The 11,894-nt window shown below is 49.5% G+C and overlaps 1 protein-coding gene across 1 annotated transcript; it reads right to left on the bottom strand.

Annotated features, from left to right (window-relative positions):
• Positions 1 to 443: 443 nt before the first annotated feature.
• LOC119696986 (tonsoku-like protein) lies at positions 444 to 8,115 on the bottom strand. Its single transcript, XM_038126949.1, has 9 exons — positions 8,074 to 8,115; positions 7,248 to 7,337; positions 7,066 to 7,155; positions 6,873 to 6,962; positions 6,632 to 6,773; positions 4,862 to 5,103; positions 3,084 to 3,157; positions 1,278 to 1,411; positions 444 to 574 (listed from the first exon to the last, which is right to left on the bottom strand). The coding sequence occupies exons 1-9, from the start codon at positions 8,113 to 8,115 to the stop codon at positions 477 to 479; spliced, it is 1,002 nt and encodes a 333-aa protein (XP_037982877.1). The 3' UTR covers positions 444 to 476.
• Positions 8,116 to 11,894: the final 3,779 nt, after the last annotated feature.

Below are 11,894 nucleotides of genomic sequence, written 5' to 3'. Positions count from 1 at the left end.
CCAGACCAGTCCAAACCAGTTTAAGAAAGAGCCCAATCCCAATAACCACCAAAATTTGGGATCAAACTGGGATTTATTGGATACAACTGGGAACCTCCCAGTCCAGACCGGTCCGGACCGGTTCAAACCAGTCCAGACCAGTCCAAACCAGTTCAAACCAGTCCAGACCAGTCCAGACCAGAGCCCAATCCTAAAAATCACCAAAATTTGGGATCAAACTGGAATTTATTGGATACAACCAGGAACCTCCCAGTCCAGACCAGTCCAAACCACTCCAGACCAGTCCAGACCAGTCCAGACCAGTCCAAACCAGTTTAAGAAAGAGTCCAATCCGAAAAACCACCAAAATTTGGGATCAAACTGGAATTTATTGTATCCAACTGGGAACCTCCCAGTCCAGACCGGTCCGGACCGGTTCAAACCGGTCCAGACCAGTCCAGACCAGTCCAAACCAGTCCAGACCAGTCCAGACCAGTTCAAGCCAGTCCGTTCCAGAGGCGCCTCCCCGGCAGCCGCAGCTCCCGGATTTTGCTCCGGGCGGCTCCGTCCGGCTCCAGGTCCCTGAGGCCGCATCCTGCCGCAATTCCGGGAATTTTTTTGGGAATTCCAGGAATCCACAGGGGAGGGGGGAGGGGATGCTGATGACGTCATCCTTGTTTTCCCCAAAATATTCAAATTTCTTCCCCAAATTCCTGATTGTTTTTCTCCAAACTTTGAATTTTTACCCCAAAATTCCCAGGAATTTCCCCCAAAATTCCCAATTTTCCCCACAGATTTCTGAATTTTCCCCCAAAATCCCTGATTTTTTTCTCCCAAAATTCCCATTTTTTTCCCCCAAAATCCCTGATTTCTTCCCCAAATTCCCAATTTCCACCCAAATTCCCAATTTCTAACCAAAATTCCCCCCAAATCTCCAATTTCCCCCCCCAAATTCCTGATTTTTACCCAAAATCCCAATTTTTTTCCCAAAATTCCCAGATCTTTTCCCAAATTCCCATTTTCCTCCCCAAATTCCCACTTTTCCCCCAAAATTCCTGATTTTTCCCCCCAAAATTTCCTATTTCCACCCAAATTCCCATTTCCCCCCCCAAATTCCCAATTTCCCCCCCCAAATTCCCAATTTCCCCCCAAAATTCCTGATTTTTCCCCCCAAAATTTCCATTTCCCCCCCCCAATTTTTCCCAAAATTCCCTTTTTTCTCCCCAAAATTCCCATTTCCCCCCGATTTCCCCCCAAAATTCCCAATTTTCCCCACAATTCCCATTTTTTCCCCTCACCTGCCAGGCTGAGCAGCTCCAGGCCCCGCCCCCTCTGCTCCAGCCCTTCCAGGAGCTTCCGGAAGGTTCCGGGGCCGAGGCCGGGATTGGCCGAGAGATCCAGGGACAGCAGCGAGGGACAGCGGGGCAGGCACCTGGAAATGTCCCCAAATGTCCCCAAATGGCACCAAAATGTCCCCAAAATGTCCCCAAAATGGCAACAATTGGCACCAAAATGGCCAAAAATTGTCCCCCAAAGGCCCAAAATTGGCACAAAATGGCAGCAAAATGACCCAAATGGCCCCAAATGGCCCCAAAATGCCACCAAATGGCCCAAAATTGGCTCCAAATGGCAGAGAAGTTGTCCAAAATGGCCCCAAATGGCATCAAAATGACCCCAAAAAAAGTCTCTAAAACTGGCACCAAAATGGCACCGAGTGGCACCAAAATGGGCACCAAATGGCACCAAAATGGCACCATGGTGGCCAAAATTGGCACCAAAATGGCATCCAAATGGGATCAAAATGACCCAAATGGCCCAAAATTGGCACAAAATGGCTCCCAAATGACCCAAACGGCCCCAAAATGCCACCAAATGGCCCAAAATTGGCACCGAATGGCATCAAATGGCAGAGAAATTGTCCAAAATGACCCCAAATGGCATCAAAATGACCCCAAAAAAAGTCTCTAAAACTGGCACCAAAATGGCATCAAGTGGCACCAAAATGGGATCAAAATGACCCAAATGGCCCAAAATTGGCCCCAAATGGCACAGAAATTGTCCAAAATGGCCCCAAAATTGGCACCAAAATGTCCCCAAATGGCATCAAAATGACCCCCCAAAAAAGTCTCTAAAATTGGCACCAAAGTAGCACCGAGTGGCACCAAAATGGGCACCAAATGGCACCAAAATGGCACCATGGTGGCCAAAATTGGCACCAAAATGGCATCCAAATGGGATCAAAATGACCCAAATGGCCCAAAATTGGCACAAAATGGCTCCCAAATGACCCAAATGGCCCCAAAATGCCACCAAATGGCCCAAAATTGGCACCGAATGGCATCAAATGGCAGAGAAATTGTCCAAAATGGCCCCAAATGGCATCAAAATGACCCCAAAAAAAGTCTCTAAAACTGGCACCAAAATGGCATCAAGTGGCACCAAAATGGGATCAAAATGACCCAAATGGCCCAAAATTGGCCCCAAATGGCACAGAAATTGTCCAAAATGGCCCCAAAATTGGCACCAAAATGTCCCCAAATGGCATCAAAATGACCCCCAAAAAAAGTCTCTAAAACTGGCACCAAAATGGCACCGAGTGGCACCAAAATGGGCACCAAATGGCACCAAAATGGCACCATGGTGGCCAAAATTGGCACCAAATGGCTCCCAAATGACCGAAATGGCCTCAAATGTCCCCAAAATGCTACCAAATGGCCCAAAATGGCCCCAAAATGACCCAAAATGGCCCCAAAATGACCAAAAAAAGTCTCTAAAACTGGCACCAGAATGGCACCAAATGGCACCAAAATAGGCACAAATTGGGCCCAAAATGGCACCAAAATTGGCACCAAAATGACCCCAAAATGTCCCCAAATGGCCCCAAAATGGCACCAAAATGGCCAAAATGTCCCCAAATGGCCCCAAAATTGCACCAAATGGCTCCAAAGTGGCCAAAACAGGCACAAAATGGCACCAAAACGGCCCCATAGTGGCAGCAAGTGGCACCAAAATGACCCAAATGGCCCCAAAATGTCCCCACGGAGTTCCAAGGTGTCCCCACGGAGTTCCAATGTGTCCCCACGGTGTCCCCGCTGTCCCCTCACCGTGCCAGCTCGTCGATGTCCCCGTCCCTCAGGTGGTTCCCGGCCAGCGAGAGGTGACAGAGGGCACAGCCGGCCTGGCAGGGACAGCCCGGTGACATCGGCAACGTCACCAAGGTCACCAAGGTCACCAACAACCCCCCACCAATGTCCCTAAATGTCCCCGACGTCCCAAATGTCCCCAACATCTCCCACGGCGTCAAAGTCCCCCAATGTCCCCAACAACCCAATGTCCCCTGAGTGTCCCCAATGTCCCCTGAGTGTCCCCAATCCCCCCAACAACCCAATGTCCCCTGAGTGTCCCCAATGTCCCCAATCCCCCAATGTCCCCAACGTCCCCAACATCAAAATGTCCCCAACAGCCCCCAATGTCCCCAACACCCCAAAAGTCCCCCAATGTCCCCAATCCCCCTGAGTGTCCCCGCTGTCCCCTGTGCTGTCCCCAGAGCTGCTGCAGGTACTCGGCCAGCTCCCTGCCGATGTCCCCAGTGTCCCCAAATCCCAACATCCCCCAACGTCCCCAATGCCCCTCATGTCCCCAACGTCCCCGATCCCCCAACGTCCCCAATCGCCCCAATGTCCCCAGTCCCCCTGAGTGTCCCCAATGTCCCCAATGTCCCAAGTGTCTGCAACGTCCCCAATGCCCCCAAATGTCCCCAACACCCCCAATCCCCCTGATGTCCCCCCCGATGTCCCTGCTGTCCCCAGATCTGCTGCAGATACTTGGCCATGTCCCTGCTGATGTCCCCGATGTCCCCAACACCCCCAATGTCCCAACACCTCCCAATGTCCCCAGTCCCCTGAGTGTCCCCAATGTCCCCAATCACCCTGATGTCCCCATTCCCCCGATGTCCTCACTCTCCTGAATGTCCCCAATCCCCCGATGTCCCCAAGACCTCCCAATGTCCCCAATCGCCCCAATGTCCCCAATCCCCCGATGTCCCCAGTCCCCCTGAGTGTCCACGATGTCCCTCATGTCCCCAATGTCACCAATCGCCCCAATGTCCCAACACCTCCCAATGTCCCCAGTCCCCCTGAGTGTCCATGATGTCCCCGATGTCCCCAATCGCCCCGATGTCCCCAATCCCCCGAAGTCCCCACTCTCCCGAATGTCCCCAATGCCCCGATGTCCCCAGTCCCCCTGAGTGCCCGCGATGTCCCCAATGTCCCCAATCCCCTGATGTCCCCAGTCTCCCTGAGTGTCCCCAATCCCCCGATGTCCCCAGTCTCCCTGAGTGTCCCCGATGTCCCTCATGTCCCCAGTGTCCCTCATGTCCCCAGTGTCCCCAATCCCCCAATGTCCCCAGTCCCCCTGAGCGTCCCCGATGTCCCCAATGTCCCCAATCCCCCGATGCCCCCAGTCCCCCTGAGTGTCCCCGATGTCCCAAATCCCTGCCATGTCCCAACACCTCCCAATGTCCCCAGTGTCTCTGAGTGTCCCCAATGTCCCCAATCCCCCGATGTCCCCAGTCCCCCTGAGCGCCCGTGATGTCCCCAGTGTCCCCAATCCCCTGATGTCCCCAGTCCCCCTGAATGTCCCCAGTGTCCCTCATGTCCCCAATGTCCCCACTCCCCCGATGTCCCCAATCCCCCGATGTCCCCAATCCCCGAGTGTCCCCGATGTCCCTCATGTCCCCACTCCCCCGATGTCCCCAGTCCCCCTGAGCGTCCCCGATGTCCCCAATGTCCCCAATCCCCCAATGTCCCCAGTCCCCGAGTGCCCGCGATGTCCCCAATGTCCCCAATCCCCCCATGTCCCCAGTCCCCCGCTGTCCCCAGACCTGCTGCAGGTAGCTGGCCAGCTCGGTGCCGATGTCCCCACCGATGTCCCCGCCGATGTCCCCGCCGATGTCCCCGCCGTGCCCCGGGCTGTCCCCGGGGCTGTCCCCGCGGGGGTGGCCGGTGACAGAGGCCAGCTCCAGGCGGCGCAGGCTCCGCGCCGGCAGCGTCCCCAGCAGCCGCCCCAGCCCCGCCCGGCCCAGGGGGTTGTGGGACAGGGACAGCGTCCGCAGCGGGGTCACCTCTGCCACCGGGGGACACCCCAGAGTCATCCCCAAAATCCCCAGAACTGTTCCCAAAGTTTTCCCAAAAATTTCCCAAAAAAATCCCATTTATTCCCATAAAATTCCCAGTTTTCTCCCAATATTCCCAGCCGGGGGGTTGCGGGACAGGGACAGCGTCCGCAGCGGGGTCACCTCTGCCACCGGGGGACACCCCAGAGTCATCCCCAAAATCCCCAGAACTGTTCCCAAAGTTTTCCCAAAAATTCCCCCCAAAATTCCCATTTATTCCCATAAAATTCCCAATTTTCTCCCAATATTCCCAGCCGGGGGGCTGTGGGACAGGGACAGCGTCCGCAGCGGGGTCACCTCTGCCACCGGGGGACACCCCAGAGTCATCCCCAAAATCCCCAGAACTGTTCCCAAAGTTTTCCCAAAAATTTTCCAAAAAATTCCCATTTATTCCCATAAAATTCCCAGTTTTCTCCCAATATTCCCAGCCGGGGGGTTGCGGGACAGGGACAGCGTCCGCAGCGGGGTCACCTCTGCCACCAGGGGACACCCAAGAGTTAGTCCCAGATTTTTTCCCAAAAATCCCATTTTTACCCGCAAAATTTCCCAAAGTTTTTCCTCAAAATTCCCATGTATTCCCATAAAATCCCCAATTTCCTCCCAGTATTCCCACCCGGGGTGTTGTGGGACAGGGACAGCGTCCGCAGCGGGGTCACCTCTGCCACCAGGGGACACCCCAGAGTCATCCCCAAAATTCCCAGAATTAGACCCAAAGTTTTCCCCAAAATTTTCCCAAAATTTTCCCCAAAATTCCCATTTATTCCCATAAAATTCCCAATTTTCTCCCAATATTCCCACCCGGGGGCTGTGGGACAGGGACAGCGTCCGCAGCGGGGTCACCTCTGCCACCAGGGGACACCCCAGAGTCATCCCCAAAATCCCCAGAACTGTTCCCAAAATTCCCCCCAAAATTCCCATAAAATTCCCAATTTTCTCCCAATATTCCCACCCGGGGGGTTGCGGGACAGGGACAGCGTCCGCAGCGGGGTCACCTCTGCCACCAGGGGACACCCCAGAGTCATCCCCAAAATTCCCAGAATTAGACCCAAAGTTTTCCCCAAAATTTTCCCAAAATTTTCCCCAAAATTCCCATTTATTCCCATAAAATTCCCAATTTTCTCCCAATATTCCCAGCCGGGGGGTTGCGGGACAGGGACAGCGTCCGCAGCGGGGTCACCTCTGCCACCGGGGGACACCCCAGAGTCATCCCCAAAATCCCCAGAACTGTTCCCAAAGTTTTCCCAAAAATTTTCCAAAAAAATCCCATTAATTCCCATAAAATTCCCAGTTTTGTCCCAATATTCCCAGCCGGGGGGTTGCGGGACAGGGACAGCGTCCGCAGCGGGGTCACCTCTGCCACCGGGGGACACCCAAGAGTTAGTCCCAGATTTTTTCCCAAAAATCCCAAGTTTCCCCCCAAAAATTTCCCCCACAATTCCCATTTTTTCCCCGAATTCCCATCTTTCCCCCGGAACTCACCCGGGATGGGGAAGGGGCGGCCGAGGCCGCAGCCGCGCAGGCGCAGAGTGAGCAGGGCCGGGCACCGCGCCAGCAGCTCGGGCAGCGCCCGCACGGCCCCCGCGCCCAGCGGGTTCAGGCTCAGGTCCAGCTCCTGCAGGGCCTGGGAGTGACCAGAGTGACCATGAGTGACCACTGAGTGACCAGAGTGACCATGAGTGACCACTGACCACTGAGTGACCCTGAGTGACCACTGAGTGACCAGGGCCGGGCACCGCGCCAGCAGCTCGGGCAGCGCCCGCGCGGCCCCCGCGCCCAGCGGGTTCAGGCTCAGGTCCAGCTCCTGCAGGGCCTGGGAGTGACCAGAGTGACCATGAGTGACCCTGAGTGACCGCTGAGTGACCACTGAGTGACCATGAATGACCATGAGTGACCCTGAGTGACCACTGAGTGACCAGGGCCGGGCACCGCGCCAGCAGCTCGGGCAGCGCCCGCACGGCCCCCGCGCCCAGCGGGTTCAGGCTCAGGTCCAGCTCCTGCAGGGCCTGGCAGTGACCAGAGTGACCATGAGTGACCAGAGTGACCGCTGAGTGACCACTGAGTGACCACTGAGTGACCCTGAGTGACCCTGAGTGACCAGGGCTGGACACTGCGCCAGCAGCTCGGGCAGCGCCCGCACGGCCCCCGCGCCCAGCGGGTTCAGGCTCAGGTCCAGCTCCTGCAGGGCCTGGGAGTGACCAGAGTGACCATGAGTGACCACTGACCACTGAGTGACCACTGAGTGACCATGAGTGACCACTGAGTGACCCTGAGTGACCAGAGTGACCACTGACCACTGAGTGACCCTGAGTGACCCTGAGTGACCACTGAGTGACCCTGAGTGACCACTGAGTGACCACTGAGTGACCACAGAGTGACCACGGAGTGACCACTGAGTGACCACTGAGTGACCACTGAGTGACCGCTGAGTGACCACTGAGTGACCACTGAGTGACCAGAGTGACCCCTGAGTGACCAGAGTGACCACTGAGTGACCACTGAGTGACCCTGAGTGACCACTGAGTGACCCCTGAGTGACCAGAGTGACCCCTGAGTGACCCCTGAGTGACCAGAGTGACCCCTGAGTGACCCCTGAATGACCACTGAGTGACCACTGAGTGACCAGAGTGACCACTGAGTGACCAGAGTGACCCCTGAGTGACCCCTGAGTGACCAGAGTGACCACTGAGTGACCAGAGTGACCCCTGAGTGACCAGTGACCATTTTTGCTGACGTTTCTGGGATTTTTTCCGGGATTTTTTCTGGAATTTTTGGGAATTCTTTGGGCTTTTTGGGGGGATTTTTTCGGGGATTTTTTCCAGAATTTTTGGGGAGTTTTCACCTTTCTTTGGGGTTTTTCTGGGGTTTTTTGGGAATTCTCCTAGCATTTTCCAGTGGGGTTTCTGCAGCTCCTCTGGGGTTACTTTGGGATTTTCTCGGCAGTTTTCGGGATTGTTTCTCTCCATTTTTAACGGGATTTTGGCCTTTTTTTTGCCATTTCTTCTGGGATTTTTTTGGGATTTTTGCCACTTTTTGGGGACATTTCTGGGATTTTTTTGTGCAGTTTTTGGGGATGTTTTTGGGCAGATTTTGGCGTTCCTTTGGGCATTTCCTCAAGATTTTTTGGGGATTCTTTTAGGATTTGTGGCATTTCATTGGGCTTTTTCTGGGATTTTCTGCGGATCTTTTATGGGTTTTTTTTTCCCAGTTTTTGGTGGGGTTTTTGCCATTTCTCGGCCGTTTTTTGTGGAATTTTTGGTGTTTTTCTGGCATTTTTTTCTGGGTTTTTTGGTGATTTTTAAGAATCATTCCGGGCTTCTCCTTGGGGATTTTCCAGGATTTTTTTAGGGATTTTTTCCAGTATTTTTGGGTGCGTTTTCGCTTTCTTTGGGGCTTTTTCTGGGTTTTTTTTTGTGAATTTTTGGGATTTTTGGGCTGGGATTTCCAGTGTTCCTTCAGGGATTTTTCTGGGATTTTTGCCATTTCTTGGGGATTTTCTGCATTTCTTTGGAGCTTTTTTTTCTGGGATTTTTACCATTTTTCTGGGATTTTCTACTTTTATTTTTGGGGTATTTTAGGGATTTTCTAGGAATTTTTATTTGATTTTTGGGGGATATTTTCCTTGATTTTTTCATGGGATTTTTGCCATTTCTCGGCCGTTTTTTGTGGAATTTTTGGTGTTTTTCTGGGATTTTTTTCTGGGTTTTTTGGTGATTTTTAAGAATCATTCCGGGCTTCTCCTTGGGGATTTTTCCAGGATTTTTTTAGGGATTTTTTTCAGTATTTTTGGGTGCGTTTTCACTTTCTTTGGGGCTTTTTCTGGGTTTTTTTTGGTGAATTTTTGGGATTTTTGGGCTGGGATTTCCAGTGTTCCTTCAGGGATTTTTCTGGATTTTTTTCTGGGATTTTTGCCGTTTCTTGGGGATTTTCTGCATTTCTTTGGAGCTTTTTTCTGGGATTTTTACCATTTTTCTGGGATTTTCTACTTTTATTTTTGGGGTATTTTTGGGATTTTCTAGGAATTTTTATTTGACTTTTTGGGGGATAATTTCCTCGAATTTTTCATGAGATTTTTGCCATTTCTCGGCCGTTTTTTGTGGAATTTTTGGTGTTTTTCTGGGATTTTTTTCTGGGTTTTTTGGTGATTTTTAAGAATCATTCCGGGCTTCTCCTTGGGGATTTTTCCAGGATTTTTTTAGGGATTTTCTCCAGTATTTTTGGGTGCGTTTTCGCTTTCTTTGGGGCTTTTTCTGGTTTTTTTTGGTGAATTTTTGGGATTTTTGGGCTGGGATTTCCAGTGTTCCTTCAGGGATTTTTCTGGGTTTTTTTCTGGGATTTTTGCCGTTTCTTGGGGATTTTCTGCATTTCTTTGGAGCTTTTTTTTCTGGGATTTTTACCATTTTTCTGGGATTTTCTATTTTTTTTCTTGGGATCTTTTTAGGGATTTTCTAGGAATTTTTATTTGATTTTTGGGGGATATTTTCCTTGATTTTTTCATGGGATTTTTGCCATTTCTCGGGCGTTTTTTGTGGAATTTTTGGAGTTTTTCTGGGATTTTTTTCTGGGTTTTTTGGTGATTTTTGAGAATTATTCCGGGCTTCTTTTTTGGGACTTTTCCAGGATTTTTTGGGGACTTTTTTCAGGATTTTTGGGTGCGTTTTCGCCTTTCTTTGGGGCTTTTTCTGGGGTTTTCTGAGCATTTTCTGGATTTTTGGGGTGGCATTTCAGGGGTTCCTTTCGGGATTTTTCTGGAATTTTCCTGGCATTTTCCAGTGGGGTTTCTGCAGCTCCTCTGGGGTTCCTTTGGGATTTTCTCGGCAGTTTTCGGGATTGTTTCTCTCCATTTTTAACGGGATTTTGGCCTTTTTTTTGCCATTTCTTGTGGGATTTTTTTGGGATTTTTGCCACTTTTTGGGGACATTTCTGGGATTTTTTTGTGCAGTTTTTGGGGATGTTTTTGGGCAGATTTTGGCGTTCCTTTGGGCATTTCCTCAAGATTTTTTGGGGATTCTTTTAGGATTTGTGGCATTTCATTGGGCTTTTTCTGGGATTTTCTGCGGATCTTTTATGGGGTTTCTTTTCCCAGTTTTTGGTGGGGTTTTTGCCATTTCTCGGCCGTTTTTTGTGGAATTTTTGGTGTTTTTCTGGGATTTTTTTCTGGGTTTTTGGTGATTTTTAAGAATCATTCCGGGCTTCTCCTTGGGGATTTTTCCAGGATTTTTTTAGGGATTTTTTCCAGTATTTTTGGGTGCGTTTTCGCTTTCTTTGGGGCTTTTTCTGGGGTTTTTTTTGTGAATTTTTGGGATTTTTGGGCTGGGATTTCCAGTGTTCCTTCAGGGATTTTTCTGGGTTTTTTTCTGGGATTTTTACCATTTTTCTGGAATTTTCTATTTTTATTTTTGGGATCTTTTTAGGGATTTTCTAGGAATTTTTATTTGATTTTTGGGGGATATTTTCCTTGATTTTTTCATGGGATTTTTGCCATTTCTCGGGTGTTTTTTGTGGAATTTTTGGTGTTTTTCTGGGATTTTTTTCTGGGTTTTTTGGTGATTTTTAAGAATCATTCCGGGCTTCTCCTTGGGGATTATCCAGGATTTTTTTAGGGATTTTTTTCAGTATTTTTGGGTGCGTTTTCGCTTTCTTTGGGGCTTTTTCTGGGGTTTTTTTGTGAATTTTTGGGATTTTTGGGCTGGGATTTCCAGTGTTCCTTCAGGGATTTTTCTGGGTTTTTTTCTGGGATTTTTGCCGTTTCTTGGGGATTTTCTGCATTTCTTTGGAGCTTTTTTTTCTGGGATTTTTACCATTTTTCTGGGATTTTCTACTTTTATTTTTGGGGTATTTTTGGGATTTTCTAGGAATTTTTATTTGATTTTTGGGGGATATTTTCCTCGATTTTTTCATGGGATTTTTGCCATTTCTCGGGTGTTTTTTGTGAAATTTTTGGTGTTTTTCTGGGATTTTTTTCTGGGTTTTTTGGTGATTTTTAAGAATCATTCCGGGCTTCTCCTTGGGGATTTTTCCAGATTTTTTAGGGATTTTTTTTCAGTATTTTTGGGTGCGTTTTCGCTTTCTTTGGGGCTTTTTCTGGGGGTTTTTTGTGAATTTTTGGGATTTTTGGGCTGGGATTTCCAGTGTTCCTTCAGGGATTTTTCTGGGTTTTTTTCTGGGATTTTTGCCGTTTCTTGGGGATTTTCTGCATTTCTTTGGAGCTTTTTTTTCTGGGATTTTTACCATTTTTCTGGGATTTTCTACTTTTATTTTTGGGGTATTTTTGGGATTTTCTAGGAATTTTTATTTGACTTTTTGGGGGATAATTTCCTCGAATTTTTCATGGGATTTTTGCCATTTCTCGGGCGTTTTTTGTGGAATTTTTGGTGTTTTTCTGGGATTTTTTTCTGGGTTTTTTGGTGATTTTTGAGAATCATTCCGGGCTTCTTTTTTGGGACTTTTCCAGGATTTTTTCAGTATTTTTTTCAGGATTTTTGGGGGAGTTTTCGCCTTTCTTTGGGGCTTTTCTGGGGTTTTTTGGGAATTCTCCTGGCATTTTCCAGTGGGGTTTCTGCAGCTCCTCTGGGGTTCCTTTGGGATTTTCCTGGGAGTTTTTGGGATTGTTTCTCTCCATTTTTAACGGGATTTTGGCCTTTTTTTTGCCATTTCTTGTGGGATTTTTTTGGGATTTTTGCCACTTTTTGGGGACATTTCTGGGATTTTTTTGTGCAGTTTTTGGGGATGTTTTTGGGCAGAT

This window comes from Motacilla alba, chromosome 2 (genome assembly GCF_015832195.1).
Source record: "Motacilla alba alba isolate MOTALB_02 chromosome 2, Motacilla_alba_V1.0_pri, whole genome shotgun sequence".
NCBI classification, from domain to species: Eukaryota; Metazoa; Chordata; class Aves; order Passeriformes; family Motacillidae; genus Motacilla; species Motacilla alba.
The sequence above is the reverse complement of the archived record's forward strand: the minus strand, read 5'-3'. Positions and strand labels throughout refer to the sequence as shown.

Coding starts and splice junctions, on each gene's coding strand:
- LOC119696986 (XM_038126949.1), bottom strand. CDS start 8,115: ATGGAGAGAAACAATCCCGAAAACTGCCGAGAAAATCCCAAA. Junction 5,104..6,631: donor CCGCCCCTTCCCCATCCCGG/GTGAGTTCCGGG, acceptor CCCCGGTGGCAG/AGGTGACCCCGCTGCGGACG. Junction 3,158..4,861: donor TGGCCAGCTACCTGCAGCAG/GTCTGGGGACAG, acceptor TGTCCCTGCCAG/GCCGGCTGTGCCCTCTGTCA.